Source organism: Neopsephotus bourkii, unplaced genomic scaffold (assembly GCF_033783945.1).
Source record: "Neopsephotus bourkii isolate Nb327-2 ecotype Australia unplaced genomic scaffold, CSIRO-AGI_Nbou_v1 NB_659, whole genome shotgun sequence".
In the NCBI taxonomy this organism is placed as follows: domain Eukaryota; kingdom Metazoa; phylum Chordata; class Aves; order Psittaciformes; family Psittacidae; genus Neopsephotus; species Neopsephotus bourkii.
The window spans coordinates 4730895-4750507 of NW_026901158.1; the positions used below are offsets into that span (position 1 = coordinate 4730895).

Sequence of the window (19613 nt, forward strand, 5' to 3'; positions counted from 1 at the left end):
TCACTGTATGGGCAGATCACTCAACGTTTGTATTCAGCATAAAGTCAACACTGAAAGAGTTTCAGAGCTCTCCAGTCTCACTGTTGCTACAAGCAATGCTAACAAAAGGGTAAATCATAATCTGCAGCATTTCTTATTCACTTAACAGTTCTATAAAATGCTGGGATTTCGTTCTGTTGGAGAGCACCAGAAGTGTAAAAGAAAAGCTCAGCTGGATTTTCTTCTTGTGCAAGTCTGGGAAGGTGGTAAAGGAAGTACAATTTGGACTCAGATATTTATTCTTTCAGTAGAACAATGTGAGTCCCAGACCAGTGCCTCTCAGATGTGTTTTACCCTGGGAACTTGTATAAAACGTCTTCCTTTTCAGCTATTTCATTTTTAGCTGTATAGAGGGTGTAACCATTGTTGAAGGGAGTGTCGGTGGCATGTAGCCAGTTGATATCTAAACCCTATCATGAATTGTTTTAAAGAGAGTACAGTTTTCTGTACGGAGATGTATTGATGACTTCTTTTCCAAGGCAGGAAGTACATGCTGACTGCAGCAGTTGCCAGAGCAGCTGTTCATTATGAGTAAGCCATATGAAAAATCCTGTGAAAGCCTTAATATCAGTAGGAAACAGTGCAAGCTTAAATGATCAGCACCAACGCGTGGTTAAGCTGTGTCAAGAACTGCTTTCAGAGTTTCACTCGCATAGAATTTTATATTGGAAAAATGGTTCAAGTTCTTATGGTATCACAGTCTGTAGGATGGTTTACAGGGAAGTATTTAACTTCAGGCTAGGTACTATTTGTAAGGGCTTGTCTGGACACTCCCCAGACTCTTGCTCCAGGATACGAATTTATTTGATTTATCGCATGTTGAGTTAATGTAGTAGTTTATGTCTTTGGGAGTAGGCATCTCATGGCTTTTAGCATTTCCTAGCCTTGTAGCACCAGTGTTACTTAGGCTGGATTTCTACCAAGCCCTGTATTAGAGAAGGGACACAGCTGAAATGGAGTCATGTCCTCATCAGTAAAAATTTGGACCTTTTTGTTGTATCCTCTGTTTTAAATCACAGAGCTGACTTCTGTCAAAACCCATACGTAGATTTCCATAGCTTCAAGGAAAAGAGTAAATGAGAAGTACTGTGCTCCAAATGTGAACCTGCCTGGAAGCTGGGTAGGCAAAGATGTGCTACTGAAGGGGAAAACCTTTTCATCTATAGTTGATGTATTGTACACGTAAACCCAGTGTAATCACTTCCTAGCTCAGCTTCTGAGATACTTCCACCCAAGTTCAGTTCCTTCCTTCACTCTGCATTTGAGCTCTGTGTTTGAACCGCTTTTCATTTTCTATTGTTCCTTGTTGTCCTTGATACCAGGATGTGATTTCTTCTTTGTCACCTTCCACTGCCCTTTGTTTCTCTTAGTTTACAGGTTTTTTGACGCATGCACTCGCCTTGATGGTTTTGCGTGTGTCTAAGCTTGTGTCACAAGGTTTTGATTCAGTGGGGTTGTCCTGGAGATGTATAGGGGTGTGCCAGCAAATAGTGATGCATGTGTCACAGCAAAGAAACATACCACATCTTGCCCATGCAGTAGAGCTTCTCCTGCTGCTGAATGTGCTCCTCGGGTCATGTCTTATGAGAGTGGTAGCAATGGGAAATGTGGGATGTTCTGGCTTATTTTGAGAACAAGATTCAATTTCCTTTGATGCAGTAATTTCATGAATCAAAGAGGGAAATGTGTAATGCTTAGTGTTTATCTAGAGTTTACATTTTTAGAGCATTGTGCAAGCATTTATTCTTTTCTTTTTACTTCATGATGGGTGGTGATGAAGAGTGCTGTCTATAGTGAGGTGAGAATAGTGAGTACAACTGCCTGTGTTTCATTCACCGGTATGATAGAACTTTGGTCAAATGATGTCCACTTCTCCACAAGCTTTTGTGGGCTTTTCAGTTTATCACTGGAGCTGTATACCCTGTGAGTGGGTTGTTAGTTCATGTTTTTAAGGCGTCTCAGATCTCATTAGGTAGTAGGAAGGGAAGATGTGCTGTGTAGCAGTGGCATCTCCATTTGTGAGAAGACACAGGTTATGTTGTGCACAGAGCATGCCACCTAGAGGAACAGAGCAGGGCTGTAGCTGTGATTTGCTGGCAAAATTTAGGTGGTGTGTGATGAGTGGCTGTGTTGAGACCTTCTCCAAGCAATGCCCTTTGCAGCCCTGCCTCTATTACACTCCCCAAGTAATGTGTGAGAAGGTCTGTGCACAGTTAGCTTTCCATCACCTCTTCTCAAACATTTCTCAACTGTTTACAAGATACTACTGTTCATGGTTTAACCTCTTGGTTATGTTGATACTAATCCTTCACAGAGGCTCAAGAATCTGAATTGGAGTTGCGGATCTCACCTCATATTCTCTGGGCATTAGCGTGAGGAATCTAGTACAAGGTGTGATTTGATGGGCTAACACTCTCCAAGCTCTGTGCTTTTTTTGGCTTGTATGTTGCAATTTCTTTTGTGGGAGACTAATAAATTTCCCAGAAGATTATCCTAATTTCCAGAGTCTCAAAGTCTGAGTTGTAATTAAGCACTTAATTTGATGAGGGTTTGTAGATGTGTTGCTAGACTACTGGCAGCTTGGGGAAATGCTTCCATCTTCAGCCCAGCTTCCCTTGTGGAGGTTCATGCTCACAAAGCTGATATATATTTAGAACTGGCAGAACTGCAGCCTGCCAGACAGGCCTCAGAAAATTGCTCCAAATCTCTGCTTTCTGGGAAGGTTAAAGCCAAATTCAAAAGCCTGGCTTTTTTGAGGGAGCTGAAGTTAGGATCATGGCAATTTTTCATTAACAAATAGGGAGTGGGAAATTTCGATAATGCATTTTATTGCTAACACTTGCGCTGAGTTCCCCATTGCCACAAATGACAGTAATCAGTGCATCCAACAGGGAAGCAATTACTTTATTCCTTGATCATCCAGGGTCGGGGAGTTGTGTTGCCAGATAAGCACATGGCTTGACCAGAGGGTATCATCTTTTTAGGGCAGAAATTTCTGTTTGATCCATATTAGTCTAATATGTGGTGCAATAAGGTCATAACCAATGACGTGGGCTTGTAGGATTTAATACAGAAGTAATGACTGAGCAGAGTTCTCTTTCGTACTGTTTGAGGATATGGCTTCTAGTCGCCTCTGGTTAAGTTCATATCTTCTGCCAGAGTTTCTCTCTGCTGTTTTAAGTAAAACATCTTTTCTCCCCCTCTCTCTTGTGCTCCAACTTTAATGCTTAAAACCTCAGGAACAATCTTGAAGACTTTATTACACTGTGCTTTTTTATTGACCCCCATGTATTTCCATCGAGACGTTAGGGTGGCCTTCCCATTTCCTTCTATTCTCAGTTTAAATTTTCCTGTTATTAGTCGTATGTTAAAACAACCAGACTAAAGCCAGCAGGAAGAGCATCCTTTCTGTGTCAGTGTATGAGGCCATGTGTTACTATGCCATTTCAGCTGGGGCCGGATCTCCTGCGTGCGTTGACCACTCATGCATTTAACAGACCTGTTCTGTGGCTGCCCCTGTGTCTCTCCCCTTTACACATGCCCCTTTTGCTGATAACTTTCTGGCCTCCAGGCTACTGACAGCTGTTGTCCACTTGCTGCTAATTAAGAAAGCAGCATGAGGAATGGGAATGTGGATTGGAGAGACTGAACCCCCCTCTCTGCAGCAAAGCGTTTCAACCTGATTAAAAAGAGTCTGACTGACGACCGAGCAGCCTCTTTTTTCCTTCTCTCGCTGTTGAGCCTCTCTGTAGACAGCCTGTTTGCTATCAAAACTCTATGGCTCCGAATTTTTTAGATCCTGGTACAATAAGCAATGTCAGAACAGATTTGCCATGGAAAAGATGGGCACGTGTGAAATTGAAGCCGCTCTCAAAGCCCATATTTAACATGCAAAGTGTTGTGTACATCTGTGCTCCTCTTCAGAAATTCAAATGCAGGTCGTATTTTTCATATAAAATGACACTTATTTTGTTGAAAATTTAGAACGTGCTCTAAGAATCAATATCATTGTGAATTAACAGCACTAAAGTGAATGGACCGATGATTTCAAAGATTTTCCTTCTTTGTTTAAGGATTTTCCTTGTTTGTTTGCTTTCCTTGTTTGCTTTCCTTGTGTTGGTTCTCCTTGTTTTGCATCAGGTCCCAACGGGTGAGCTTTTGTGTGGTATGGTTACACTGTGATTTTTATAATCCAGCAAGAGAATGGGCTTGAACTCTGGAATCCCCTTTGTGGCCTGTGCGACTGTGGAGGGGAAATGACAGACTGAGGTGAAGATCATACAAGATTATTGGGTTAATACACAACCAGAAGATGTGACTTCAAGTAAGAGTGATGGTAATTTGGTCAAAGCAGCCTCATTCTATAACACTGATGCTCTCTGGAGCTGTTTACCCCCAGGAATATTACGACTTTATTTCAGATTAGACCTCCAAAATCCAATCTGAATTCCTATCTGCAGTAAGTGGGCTCTGTATAGCCCCCAGCACACTTTGAAAGCAGTGTTGTTTGCTCTCATATCTGGAATATAATTTCTCTTCTTCCTGTTGTGATTTTTCTGTTACTTTTTACCTTGGGGATGATTGTTTCTTGATGCAGTAATTCAGCACAATCAGAGCTTCTCTTTAAAAGCACTATGAATATATAGGAGTAAAATGTTTCTTTAAAATACAAAAATCCCTACCAGACTTGGCTCCTCAGGCGTGTGAAAATCCTTTAACAAACCGTATCTACCACAATATAATTGAACAGAAGAACCTGTCTAGGGAGAGGAGGATACTTTTGACGGTATTTACTGGTGTTCACCTTGTATACCCATCATTTGCTGCATGATCACTCTGTGAAAGAAGCCTTGGAGCATTTGACTTCAGCATTTCAAATAAAGAAGTGTTTAATATTTGTTTGAAGTTGGACAAGAGTTGCTCTGACAGTCAGTGTTGTCATATATTCACCTAAACGCTTTCAATACTAAAATGCTAGGATATGCAAAATGTAGTGTGATTGTAAGTAATTGAACTAGGCAGACTCTTTGGGATATGGGTGGTTCAGGGTGTGAAAGTGCTATAATGTCTTTGGGCAGCTTTTTGTTTTTGCATAAAGAGAGCAGATGCTGACATGGTGCAAATAGAAGAGAAATCCTATCACTAGACTGGCCCTGAGTCCCCAAGCTGTAGTCCATAAATAAAGTGATTTATGGGTATTATAGATGAAAATGATGTTTCTTTTTTTCCTCCAAGCAAAATATTATTTCCAAATAGATCATCTCATTATTGGACTCTGGTTTGGCTAGTAATGGTGTAAAATAAGCCCAGTAGACTGAATGTTGGAAAATTAATGGCCTGATTTCTTTACTAGTAAGAATTTATGGAAACTCCAAATCCCCTTCTGCCTTGCTGAGGGAGGCAATTAAGACTATGAGGCAATGGTTTCTTGGGTTTGAAATGTTGAAAGCAACTGTAAGCATCCGTACTGTTAAATCTGGAGAGCTTGTTAGGGATCGTGAGATGGGTTATGCTGGGTCATTTGCTGTGAATATTGGTCATTTCTTTCCCAGTAACCTGATTATTGCTTGAACAGCTTTGCCAAACTGTTTACTATCTGCTGGCTGTTGACTGGCAGTGTGCTTTAAGCTGATTATAGGAATATTATGTGGCTTCAGGATCACAGTTAGTCCATTTGTCCTTTAATGCCACTCACGGTGACATTCAGAATTGAGCTGCTGTCATCCAGGTAGGTCCTCTGCCAATATTGACGTGGTTTTGCATCTGTTCTGCATTAGATTTTCATGTGACTGATGGCAAGTGTCACTTGCTCTGGATCCCCACCTCTTACCCATTTGTGCCATGAATTTCTGGCTGTGTAAAATGAAAGCCCATCACACAGTCATTTCACAGCTACAGTGATGGCAGTTTTGATATTAAAGGGGCAAAATTAACATTCTGCAAATTCCCATGTAAAAACTAGATGCCTGTTCAGTGCTAGGTTAGGCTTTGTTTAGACTATTGTCTGAATGCAAGCCTAGAGCTTTGCCGTTAGGCCTACAGCTGACTTTCCTTCCACTGGGTTGTGAATGACAAAGGCGTTCAGTGGAGCTGGCCCTTCTTTGTTGGGTTGTTTTGCAAATGCAGAGCTAGTTCTTAACAGGAGAGCACAAATCAGGAATTTCTGCTTTACAATAAAAAATGTTGGAGGAACAGGTTTATTTCCTCTCTTTTCCTGATTCCCTATAGCTCCGCTGAAGCGTCCTTTAAATAAAAATGACAAAATCACTCCTACCAACTGGGAAAAAAGAAATAGACACAAACTATTTTGAGAACAGGCCACTGGGTTGTAGGGAGAGTTCCTACGAGAAAAAGATGAAGATTTGTCATCTCCTTCTTCAAGGAGTTTGTCATCTTCTATCTTTGAGAAGCAGCTTCCCATCTGTATAAGCATTATCCCTAAATATTGTCCTTTATTTCCAATTTGTCTTTTAATTTGCCAAGTCCACTTCGCAATTGGCCAGTCTTATTCCTAAGCAAAACTGTGTAGGGAGTTCTTTGGGAATAATGGGTGTGAGTTTCCAGCCTCCACCTTGATGCGAATTCACTTTTATGGATGGAACAGCCCTCATTGTAAATTCTGAGCTGTAGGGTTCTTGTGGCTTTGCATGTTGGTACATTTTATCATGATAAATACCAGTTTATTACAGTTTCAGGCCTCTCCCTTATACAGATTCATACAGCTGCCAGAAAACCAGCTCAGCTCTTCACCTGCTCTGTTCTCAGCCAACAAATATCACATTAACTTGACTGTACTTGAGGTATTTTCTATATACTTTTAATTCTCTTTTATAAGTGATCTGAATCCCTGTTGAAAATGTCTTCTGTGGGAGGCCTCTGTCAAAGTTTCCGTATGAATGGGTTCAGTTTCGTAATTTAACATTGTGACTGCTATCTATAGTGTTGGGTTTTTATCAAATAACAGCATTCAGACTGTTATGGGTGTTTTGTACCTATGGCTTGTGTGCAGTATCAGGATAGACATGGAAATGGTATTGTTTAAAGTCATACAGACTGTAGGAGCCTTCTGCAGAGGAACTGGAGACTCTCAACACATTTAATGAAGCAGGTTTTCCCCAGTCAAATGCCTTTTCCATGATTTGTTTGAGACATCGTTAGTTTTGCACTCTTAGCAATAGATACACAGCTGGTTTTCAGGTTAATGAAGAATGAGGGCGCATTTAGAGTGCTTTCCTGACTGCAGAGTTGCCAAAAATGAAGCAGGAGAGAGATCTTCCATCTGTCATTCCTCTACAGGAATCAGCACTTTAGAAGTAGGTGTAGCAGAGTTTATTTGCTGAGCTCAGAGTAGAGTCCATGAGCACACAGAGGATCAAAAAGGCAGAATGTATTTGTTTGTTTGGGGAGGGAGGCAAAGTGAGTTTGCTGAGTAAATCTGTAAACAGGGTAGAAAGGAAAGGGAAGCTTCTCTATAACACTGCTCAAATAAATGAAGTCCAAGCTCAATTTGGAAGTCTCGTTGTGAAGTCATGCAGGGAGCTGTGCGCCTTGTGGGCAGCAGATGTTTGCTCAGGTCCTGCAGTCAATGGCTGCAGTGTTAACTCCTCAACCCCCTCCCACAACACACACGGGTATTTCTTGCCAAGCAGCACCCCATCTCCTCTTCTTCCTCCTTTTATTTCCTCCTTCCTTCTCCCCCCCCATGAGTTTTCAGATAAGAGCAGATAAAATAGAAAAGTCTACTTTTCTATTTTTGGCACTACTGTCTGCCCCCCTTTTTCTTTTATTGCCAAGTCTTAGACACACAGTCTCTTGTGATATTAGCAATTACAAAGCTATGGTTTTTAACTAGGCTGACACAAAGCTTAGTAGTAGCTTATACTGCCAAATAATAAACACAGGTCATCCGTACAAAGTCAGTTTCATGTTTGCAACATTATAGATGGTTCTTGATTAGTTCAAAGATGGTTTACAGTGTTTCTCATTGCTTTACTATGGTGTCATTTTTTGCCTCATTGGCTGCACCCAGCTGATGCTTCAAAATCCAACAGGGATGAAGATTGTGCAGGGTGGATGTGCGTTACCAGTTGTTAACACGAAGCACAGAAGGTCTGGGAGGTGTTTACCCTTTACCCTCCTAATAATGGTACCAGAGGTATTTTTATAAACATCTCTTTACATCTTTCTGAACCCAGCTGCTGTGACATACTAAATGTGCTGCAGGAATCAGTAGGTTATTGAATGTTTTTCCACAGAGCATAAAGTTAATCACACTGAAGCTTTGACAAAGCACTAGGCTTAGCCTGAGCGAGGAGGCAGCGCTCCCTGGATGTGATGGAGCATACCCTGACCTGACCCTCAGCCCTCTCAGGGCTGCCAGACCAGCACCATGCAGCTTGAGGCCTTGTGGAGCTGAAGTTTCTCGTTACAGACTAGCTGCTGTTTTCCACATGGACCCCCTGAGCTCCCAAAGTGTTGCTTAGTGCTGGGATGAGTATTGATTCACCTTTCAGGGCTGGATGGCAGGATCGCCACGCAATTGCGTATTGTGTTGCAGAGACTTAAATAGCTTTGGTGGTTGTGGTTTTGCTGCTTTGTCAAAACCAAATTAAATATAAATGCTGTACAAAATTATTTGTTATTTATAGAAACTTGAGGTCTCTCTGCCACAGAATTACAGAATTATAGAATGGTTTGGGTTGGAAGGGGCCGTAAAACTCATCTAGTTTGTGGACACCTTCCTCTAGAGCAGGTTGCTCCAAGCCCTCTCCAGCCTGGCCTTGAACACTGCCAGGGATGGGGCAGCCACAGCTTCTCTGGGCACTGGGTTTTCAAACACGCATTTTTCCATGGATTCATGTGGCACCCAGTGCTCCCTGGTAGATAATGGCTTTTGGACAGAATCTCACTTCCGAAACCTGTTGGCATCCTCTTCATGGGATGGGATATGATAAGGGAATGGACCGTAAGTAAAAACCGTGTTCAGGTAGCTGTTAATTCACCAAGATTTATTCAGCGATAAAAGAGTTGTTTCAGCGGGACTGTAAAGAGATGCCGAGATAGGTTCAGCTTTGTTTCTGGTAAAATGCAGTCTCAGCTTAGTTCCCTTTAGCTGTCACTCTGCTGTTGTATGTCAGTGTTGAAGGTGTTCCTTCTTGAAATTCAGGCCAGCTTCCTGTATCAACAAAGTGGAAGCTCATTAAAAATAGGAACTGGTTCTTAGTAGGGCCCCCATTTGTTAATTTCCATTAAAGCTAGCTACTTGTTTAAATACAGACAGCCTGGGTGATACAAGAGATGACATTGCATGACGGCAAAGAATTAAGCTCCAAAGAAAGCTTCACTATCCCTTTGTTGTGTGGGTTTCCAAACTTACCGCTGCATTAGGCTACATCATATTCCAAAATAGCCAAGGAATAGCTGCTTTTTCTTCAGCATTAAATTAACAAGTAAAATTCTAGGGACTGTTTCCATGCTAGGGGCAGTTGTGTTACTGATGCTGTTGCATTCCTTCAGAATCCCCCTGTGTTCCTGCTGATGCTTGTACAGATCTGCTGGGTTTTTCTTCTGTAGAACTTCTTTTTTCTAGATAATTATAAAAGATTTGATTGTTTTAAAGTCAGGATTTGCTGAGAAGACTGGGGAGAGCTGCAGGTGTTTGTAGCAGTTGCCTTCTCCTTGAACCTGTTGTGTGTAGGAGCAATGTAACCAGGAGATTTTCATTCAGGTGTGAGAAGAGGGGATAAAACAGAGTCATCACAAATAATTGTTTACTGCTAAAGTAACCTTTAATGTTTATGTGCAGTAGAATGAAAGGCAGACATCCCACTTAGACTCTGTAAGCTACCTCGTGTTTCCTGCCATGATGGTCTAGGGATGTGCTAATCCTACAGCTAACAAAGAGGGAGCTCCCTCCTGGGCTGCTCACTTCAATTAACATCTCGGTTTCCCCTTGCTGGAGGCGCTGATGTTTCAAATCGTGCTTATAGGAGTCTGAAATTTCCTCCTGCCTGTAGGCAGGCAATAAAACTGGTGGTTTGGTTGCAGATCCTATCAGGTATAGAACAGGGTATGGAACTGAGGATATGGCCTACAGCTCATTAACCCTTTGTGCAAGCAGCACGACAATCATGTAACAGCAGCTTGTGACCTGATTACATCAGAAATTTCACACCTGCGGTGCTGCTGTATCTCTTTGCACACATGCTTGCCTGTGTATGTGGAGATAGAGAGCTGGCCCTCTGGGCCAACAGCACAGTGGTACTTCAAAGTTCAGAGATTTGCATAGCCCTCCTGTGATGCCTTGTTTTATTGAGTAAGCAGTATCAGGGAAGTTTACACTGCTGTTCCAGTGCCTCTAGGAGACAGAGCTGGCCTGGTTCCTCAAATTCATTTTCCTTTCTCTTGCAGAGATGTGAGCCCCCAGCACGGTGCACTGGAGTTGTGCAGACATGTTTAATCTTACTGAACCGAATATCTGCTTTTCAGCATCTGAACCCCGAGGATACAGTGCTAGTCAGAACAGTGAGAAATGAGGCTTCCTTACAGAACAGTTAGCTCATCTCTTAACATGCATGGAAAAGAGCTTACATCACACTCTCACCTGGACTGTTGCCCTTAATCTATGCCACTTGCTAAAGAAGGAAATAAAATAGAGCATGTTTAAGCAAATGCTGTCCATGTTTAGATCTTATTTCTTGTGCTCAGCTCATATGAGTGTGGGTGGTGGCTTTTGGGCAGGGTATAAGGTTCCTCCCAAGCCCGCTGGAAAAGAGATGTTAGCTTTGCAAGTCAGACTGAATGTGCAAAGAGGCTGTAATCAGAGGTCAAAAATAAAGATGACTATAATTAGTAATGTCCAAAGCAACTGGAAATTGTATCAGGCACATCTGAGCCAGCTTCTCTTCTTTTTCCATCGCCTAATGAATGAGAGCTGAGGTTACTCTCTAAGGATGAAAGAGGGCTGAGTTTTTCCCATTCAGTACTGGTGCAGTGGGGCAGATACAAAGGCAAGGCTCTCATTTACAACCTTGTTTTTCAGCTGTTGAACCTGTGGGCAGGTTGCAAGCAATCAGGCTTTTCCCTAAAGCATCTGAAATAATGTGTTTCTGCTTGCAGTCCTGTAGGGTGCCAGTGACGACATTCTGTCACCTTGGAGATGGATAAACAGCTTCAGCAACATTAGGTTATAATCTTTCAGGTCTGACTTTCAAAGCTGACAGCCGTATGACTGAAACCCAAGCCTATAAAGGGTTTTCAGTGTGGAAAGAGTCCAAATGTACTCAAGTAAAATAAGAGGAGGGGAGAAGGAGTTCTAAGTGGAGCTCAGTGACAAGGCTTTTTGCTTGGCCATGGCAGTAGTGTGAATGAAACAAATTGGCTTTGGCTCATGTGCTCCCTACAGCCCAGGGTGACTCAGGTAGTGTGCATGCATACTTGTGCCTGCAGGGCTTTATTTTTAGATGTCTGAATCACTGTCATGACTATATCCTCATAAAGCCATTAGATGAGTGGGGATGCCCATGGACCCCGTATTAAGTCATGTTTGATGAACAGAGAAATTCAGTAGACTGTCTCCCAACCATTGCAATTTCTGTGTCAAAGCAGTTTGCTGCAATAATGCAGAGGTTATGCCTTGTAGTTGGATTATTTTTCTCCCTTTAAAATTAAATGTTAACAACTTTGGTGGGTTTTATGTGTAAAAAAAGAGCATGGACTACAGCAGTCCTGTTGATGTTGGAGGCTACTTGACTCTCTTGTTGTTTTACTGGTGCTGGCACAGAGGGAGTTACGAGTCATGTTACCAGTGTTGTAATCCCATCAGTTCTTTCGGGCTTGCAGGGCTGTGCAAAATCAGTACTTAAATGGGAAATTACCAGAGACTCACCAGATGCTGCACAGAGGTTTGCTAGTGATTTGGTAAATGGCAACCTTTCTGCTTGTGAGTTGATACAGGACCAGTCTGCAGCAGTGGTTTTCTTTCAGATACAACAGAACTGAAGTCCTGTCTGTTCCTTATCAATACATTACAGCATCTGTTTCAAAAAGGAGTGTCAAAGCCAGCTTTGGTGTGCTGGAGGAAACTGAGCTTGGGCAGCAAAGTCCTGCTCCCGTAAATCCCCTTTGTTCAATTAATTGTACCTTTTTCCTTCCCCCCAGTAAATTGGTTGGGTGGCATCACTGCAGTTTTCAGCAGCTGAAGGAGTCCTGGTTTATGTGTCTGCATGCAAGGAGATTTCTCTCTTCTTGAAGCCCTTAAAGCTAAAAGAGGACTTGGAGGGAACCTGGCCAGCTGCTTTGAACTTGCTGCTTGGTCTGGTGCATCTTCCTTTCCTCACAACCTGAAGATTTGCTTCTAAATATGAAACTGGAAGGAAGAGGAGCTGTCGTACTAGTGCACTGTAAAATGAATGGGGTTGGCTGACCCCCATCCTTTCACTGCAAGTCGGGAGACGTGGCTGAATTGATAAGTTGCCCTCTGTGCCTCCCCTTTCCCTTGCAAACACTGCGAGCTCTTTCCACTCGAAGTTGCTGCAGCTGGAGATGCCTCATTCATGGCTGCAAGGAAGAAAAAAATCAACATAGAAATGTGCTCTCTGACAAACCAAAATGTTTTGCTTCCTCTGGAGGCCCCAGAGGGTGGCGTAAAAAATAATGAAGCCTGTGAGTCAGTGAGCATTGCCTGGCCAGCTGAGAGGGAACTGAGCCTCCCTTTTCCATAGGAGTTTGTGTGCTGTCATTGCACATCATTAATGCTCGCTGGGTTATGCTCATTCACTGTAATGTTGCCAAAAGAGAAAAAGGGCAGTCGGGCTTTCCGCTCCCCAAAGCAGGCTGCTTCGAAGGTGACGTGATGTTAAAGGAAAAGTTTCTTTAGTGCTCAAGAGCGATTGTTTGATTCCCGAGCAGCCCTTCCTCCACCGTTTTCCTCTCAAACCTGGCCTCTGTCCTGGTGGTTGGATTCCCTGGAGAGGGACTTGGAGCAGCTTACAAACAGCTCCACCTAAGGTACAAAGGTTAGGGTGGGCAAACTTCCTCATTGACATTGGAGCCTCCCTTTTTCTTTCCTTTCTGGATCCCCAACCAGGTCTTTTTTTGTTCCTGAATAAATTCTCCTTGCTTCAGTCTCTGGGGGTAATGGCAAAGTTGAGAAAAGTAAACTAATGGAGATGGAAGTGGTAGGCCTGAGGCTTCTGTAGCGTGTCCAACATGCAGCAGTGCTACGCTTATACATTTAAGAGGGGTATTTTAATGCTGTTCTGTCACATTCTGTCTTTTCTATATTCAGGATCCCAGTTCATCCCTTTGAGAACACCCAGCACCGCACAAGTGCTGCATATCAGCATTTTTAGATGTTTGAACATCCCCAGGACTTCTGGAGAAAGAGGGCGTGAAATGTAGCAGGAGGCTGTTGAGCAGAGTTACACATTGCAGGTGTGAAAGGGCTGAGAACATATCTGGGGTTCTCCTCATCTGGTTCTTCAACCCTCCTTGAAAGCCTAGTTCTTCCTCCATCCTTACAGCTACCCACTGGCAGGCTTGACTGTTTTGTTGCAAGGAAAGAGATGCCCTCCACCACAGAATTATTAACCATTACTTTTACCAGTGGTAGCTTTCTGTTTCTGTGGCAGCTTTCAGTTTTCTGGTAGTTTTCTCTCACATCTCACTGGTGAGCTTCACATTGTGCCTTAATGTGTCAGCTCTGCCAGTGCTTCTGTAAAGGTTCTCAGCTGCTGAGGGAGGCTGTTTGTGTTTCAGGTTAGAGCAACATTTCTGCAAAGCTCAAAGGCCTCGATTTTCTGTTAATCACTATTATTTTAATGTTTGCATTACAGGAGAGCCCAAAAGCTTTAGCCAGGGCAGAGGCCCCACAGATGTGTGTGCATACTTACAGGTATGCAGTAGATACAGCCCTTGCCTTCAGGGTGGAAGGAAGACGGCTGGGAATTCTAACAATAGTCATATAAAACCTTTAAAGATCTGTTCTTCGTGGCATGTGGGAAGCTCTCATATGCCCATCTGCCCATCCTGAATTGCCTGTTCTGCTGTGTTTGACAGCAGAATTGGGTCTTGAGGAGCCAGATCCACAGTCCCAGCTCTGTAGCCTCTCGCTGGGTACCGCATCACAGCACCAGGCAGACACCCTCAGCAGAAAGATCATTTTGAGCTATAGCTTGTTATTTTTTTTCCCTTTTGCTTCTGAACTCTTAAAGTCGCTGTCAGCGAAGGTTTAACTGAAGCCTTGCAACTTGGCTTTTGTCTTCTGCAAATGATGGAGTGGAGCCCAAGGGAACAAATGCCATTTTAATGGGCATCGTTGTGTAACTCATTACATAAGTCACCTCTGCATTCAAAGGGCTCGTGGCAGAAATGGCAGGAGCGGTTGATTAAAAATGTGCACAATAGCTTCATTATGACATGGGGAGAGATGTCTGCTGTTATTTTTAATCTGATACCTTTTAAATATGTGCATCCAGCGGAGACCCAAATGGCCTTTGAAAAGCGAACCATTTGTGGGATAAGATTTTTAGACTCCACTTCGTTCTTTCTGACAAGCCACAAGAGTCAGTTCAAGCTGGAAAATGAACTATAACCCTTTTAAAGGCTTTGTTGCCTCTAAAGCTGCAGGCGTTCGGTGTGTGAGCACAGCCAGAGTGAGAGAAGATGGAAGGTTTAGGTTTTCACGTGAAGGAAAGAAAAGGTACTGTAATCTAAAGTTTGGGGTTTGGTTTTTTCCAAGCCTGTTTTCAGTGTTTGATACGATCACTAAGCAAGTTGAACAGTGGAATTGCCCATCCCTGCTGCTGGAGCCTGCTTGCCATTGAGCTGTGCTGTAGTGACAAAAACATCACCAGGAGGTCCAGAAGCAGACAGGGGTTATTCCGCATCTCCAAAGCCTCCTATGTAGTGGTTACCCCACAACTGGAAAGTCTGCTGTGACTGAGCTCTGTAAAACCCTGAACTTTCACTTTGACTTTAAAGTAAATAGTTTGCTGTTGGGTTAGGTTGGTGGAATTCACCAGCATGTGTGGCTTTTGACTTAATTTCTGGAGTTCATTTGAACCAAGTGGAAAGTGACCGTTTGACTATGGCTTCGGTGGACATTGGGCTTTGACTTGCTGGCTTTCTCCCTAAGCAGCCTAGTTTCTTCACCCACAAGCACGTAAGCTGATTTATCTGCCTTCCCTTGTGCCTCTTAATATGCTGTTGTTTAAAATCTGCAGTTCTTTCCTCACCAGATTTAGCTTTCTGTCAGCGAACTGGCAGGCAGCACTGCTTTGCTGGGGCTGGTGGAGCTGCCAGGGGATGAGGTGGCTGTGGCCTCCCCAGCCCAGTAGGGCACGAGGGGTACCAAAGCTCCCCTCTGGCCACCCTTGGCAGCGGGGCTGCTTGGAGCAGGCACATAACGTGAGCTTTCTCCTGTTGTGTGTGTGGTCGGACCCCAGACACGTGCCATGCCGGGGGAGAGGAGCCTGAGAGCTGAGTGGGGCCGTGACTCAACAGCTGGAGCGCGTTCAAGCACAGCGGAGCGGGAGCCTCATTAACAGGGGATGGAATTAACAGTGAGACGAGTGACGTATTAAACCTTCCAGTCAGAAATCAAGAAACTCAGATCCAGAATAAAGTAGTTTTGAAGGGATTGGGGTTTTTGCACAGCAGAGAATCTGGGCAGGTGAAATACAAGGGGGTGGAAAGTGGTTCCTTTGAGACAGAAACGCTTCAACACAACACTACCTTCATTTTTTCCCCTTTCAGTTGTTATAACTCCATCAAGTTTATGACCTTGTCTTCTTGCATTAATCTTATTAGTACTTGGACACTGCATAAAAGTGCAGGGTACCCTTCTCCTGCACACCGAAAAGCAGAAAGAGAAATTGAGAAAGCCAGTGCCGAGATTCCAGTTAAACACTGCCGGTTATTCATCAATAGGAGTCTTGGGTAATATGATAGAACAGTTTCCAGCGGGCAGGCTACCAAGCTTAGGAAGAACCTCAATGCTGCATTAAGGGATTTGGTTACTGTAGACAGGCAGGAAGGAGGAGGAAGGTGGTTTGAGCACTGCCATGACTCTGTTTTCTGCTTCTCTCTGTACATTATCAAATTAATGCTGTGCTGGTTGAATGTTTTAACTGGACAGATATGGGACATGTTAGATATTTAAATTAGGATATAGTGTAAAGAAAGCGACTTTCTCAAAGCAGACCAGTGCTATCATTCAGCTTTGCTTTTTGCAGGAGGGTTTCAGTCCTCATCTGTAAAAGCTTAGGTAACTGCTGCCTTTGAACCAGGACACCTTCCTGACTTCTCCTTTGTACCACTTCCTCCCGATTCATTAAAATGCAAATTCTGTTTATCATGCTTGAATGATGTATCTGCTTGAAAAGTGTAAAGCCCATCATGCTGAATAATGTCTGTTGGCATTCACCGAATATAATCACAGTAGCTTCACTGCTTGATTCCTGAATATGGGGATAGGGATGGGGGCCTGCAGTTGGATGGAGATGCTATGCTGGAGTCACTGACTCGCCTTCTGCTCTGTTTAGGCAGGTCGCTTCACCTTTGTGCCTCCTTCCCATCTGCAGAGTAAGGTTAAGACCTAACTGTTTAAGGATGAGGAAAAGATGTTTGTAATGTGCTTGGAAGAAGAAAAGTGCTATTTTTAAGTGCTACACGTAATTGAGTGTTGAAGAATATTGGTTTGTGACTCATTTGTTTAACTGCAAATGCATCAGAAACTTGTGAGCAGATGAGATGTGGAAAATGCTTGTCGTAGATGGAAAGACATGGCAGTAAAAAGCTGCATTAATTTGTGGTCTTCAAAGCAGGACTTAACAGGGCTGTTCAAACAGTAACGTTTATTATTGTTGCAAATGCCAGCTGCTTTACTTCATTAGTACTATTTTAAGAAGTTCCTATTCTGCTCCAGACACTCGCTCCTGTCCTCACTCTGTTGGTCTGTGTCCCCTTGGAGCGTGGCATGCAAATGATGCAGCGTTTGATGTGATGGAAGGGTAAAGAGAGCAAAGGGCAGTGGTTAGGGTGGTGGTGGTGATGGGGATCTGCTGTTAGCAGAAGAGAAACTTTCTCTGCTGACAGAACATCTCATTTTGGAGGTTCCTCACCATACACACACATTAATTCATCTGTTCATGTGCTTGCCCATAAAGGTGGGTAGAGATATCTGGTGGAAGGAGAAAAGGAAATGGCAGTCTTCTGAAATCTTTCCCTTCCAAATGTCTTATTCCCTAGAAGGCAAAATTATCACCATAGGCAATGGAGGGTTCTGTAGGTGTTGAACTTTCTCTTACTCAGACCAGCAGTTTGGATCTCACTGCAGCCCATGGAGGAGCCAGATAGAATTTGTTGCTGCTACTATTATTTCCCTGCAGATTAATTGTTGTAATTGTTTGCCAGTCCTTGACAAATAAATTCAGAGCCCTGACTTCTCTTGGCAAGCATAGGTGCATACACCTGCAGATATAGAAGTACTCATATGGGGTATGAAATAGCTATGAACTGTCGGAGGGGTTAGTGCAAGAGCATTATCACAGCAGCCAGGAACTGTTTTCAGTGGTGACCTTCAGCACCCTGTGGAGCCGAAGGGGTTTTAAAGGTTTGGAGATCCCCTTGTAGATGTAAAGCAATGACGTAAATGGTTGCTAAGTTAAGGTGCCAGCTGCTGTAAGCGATTCTTCAGAGGCCAACTGATATGTCTGGATTTATCTGCAGTGACCAAGGTCTTTGGTTCCTCCCTCCTCAGAGCATTAAACAGGATTTTATGATACAAAGAAAACTTGGAAATACATCTACTCCTGTAAAGGGAGGTCTGCAGCTACACTAGATTACAGTTGGTGCTGGTGCAGCTTCCATTAATAGGATGCCTGCAAGATTGTGCTCTTAGAGGACACAACTAACCAGAGGTTTAGCTCTAGTAAAGGTGTTAATAGCAGGGTCTTAACACAGTACAGGAAGCTGAGTTTAAAGGGAGACAGCCCTTTGGGGAGGCAAGCACAGGTTCCTTCCCTTGAGTTGTGGTTAGGTAATTTCTGAGTACGAGGAGCTGTGTTTGTGCTGCAGTGTGGTATTTAGCTTCTGGGTGCTAGATTTGACTCAGCAGCCTTTTCTGTTTGCAGGCTGCATGCTAACAAGGTGGTGCAGTGCTGCATGCATGGGGCTGTGTTGTTTGGGCTCATTACAGCCAGGGCAGTCAATTCCCAAGTAATCTAAAAGAAAAATGAAACATACAGCAAAACTGCTGACTTTCCTTGTTAATATAAAGACAAGTTTGGTAACTTCTGCTGAATTATCTGAGTCACTAGAGAGCAATTCAGACCTTCATTTATTAAAGTGCTCGTTGCTCGAAATGCATTCTGAATTGCTCTCTACAAGGAAGCGTAGTTTTATTTAGCTTTGTGGCTAAACAGATAAAAATATATTTCAACGGTAAGTCTGCATGTGGCATGATTGCAAACCTTTGAGATTTCTGCTTTTAGACACTCAAAACCCCATGAAAATACAATTGTTAAAAGGGTTGAGCCGTTTGTATTTAAGCCCCTTCAAGGATGCCCTGGTATTGAAGTGGTCCCTCTGGTTGCTGGTTTCTCTAGTACATTTGAAGTGAAATCCATTGTAATTGAGAAGGGCTGGCATTTTTGTTCCCATTATTCATGGAGCCACATTCAAAGGTGATGCTACCAAGTGACCAGAGATCAGCAACCTGGGAAAGGCATAACATTGGAAAGGACCTGGTGCAGCCACCAGTCCTAGGTACCAGACAGAACCCTGCCTGCACACCCATGGTGGCTGCTGATTCCCAGCAAAGACACAGGCAGGAGCTCTGCTCTGCCAGAGGTCTGTGAACAAGTCACTTCATCCCCTTGACTCATCTGCAGAAGAGCAATGTTGATTACCTCCTTTGTAAAGTACTTTGGGATCTGCTGGGGATAAGTGCTTTTAAGAGAGGTGTTCTTCCTTTTCTCTGCAAGGCACTGTTCCTGCCTTTGCACTACAGTGTTGCTGCCTCTGAGGGGAAGGAGGAAATGATGGTGATACTGCAGTTGGAAACCTAATAGAGAGCCACAATTATATTTTTATCCTGTTCCACTCAACAAATTTACAAGGTTGCAATAAATTTACATGGTGCAGTTATATTCCAGATAATGCTGTAGCACAATGTCCCTGGTTTCAACAATTTCACCCTAATCCAGTAATGTGTTTCTTTGTCTTCCCAGATTCTGAGCGTTCCCATCTCTCCTCGTTCACTATGAAGTTGAAAGGCAAGTTTCATTCACCAAAAATAAAGAGAACCCCTTCAAAGAAAGGAAAGCAAGTTGACCTGACAGTGAAAACACCAGAGAAGTCAGTGAACAAAGTAAGCAGTTGAAGGACCTGTTCTGTTAGTCTTGCTGTTGTTTTGCTTGCTGGTACTCACTTTATCAAAATCCAGTGTGTGACTTTGTCCTCTGCAGAGTTCTGCAGATTTTCCAGGATCATCAGTGTTACTTTATGGTCAGTTATAAACTGTACTGTATAGTGTAAAGTAAGAGCAACTAAGGCATGTACTTCCTTTTGGA

At 43.2% G+C, this 19613-nt stretch overlaps 1 protein-coding gene across 4 annotated transcripts in view; it reads left to right on the plus strand.

The window, feature by feature from the left end:
* RAPGEF1 (Rap guanine nucleotide exchange factor 1) overlaps nucleotides 1-19613 on the plus strand; it is an 82808-nt gene that overhangs the window by 13117 nt on the left and 50078 nt on the right. For all 4 annotated transcript variants that reach the window (XM_061352715.1, XM_061352716.1, XM_061352718.1 and 1 more), the window contains exon 2: nucleotides 19272-19411. In XM_061352715.1, coding sequence (XP_061208699.1) covers nucleotides 19272-19411 — 140 coding nt within the window. The remainder of the gene's footprint in view (nucleotides 1-19271; nucleotides 19412-19613) is intronic.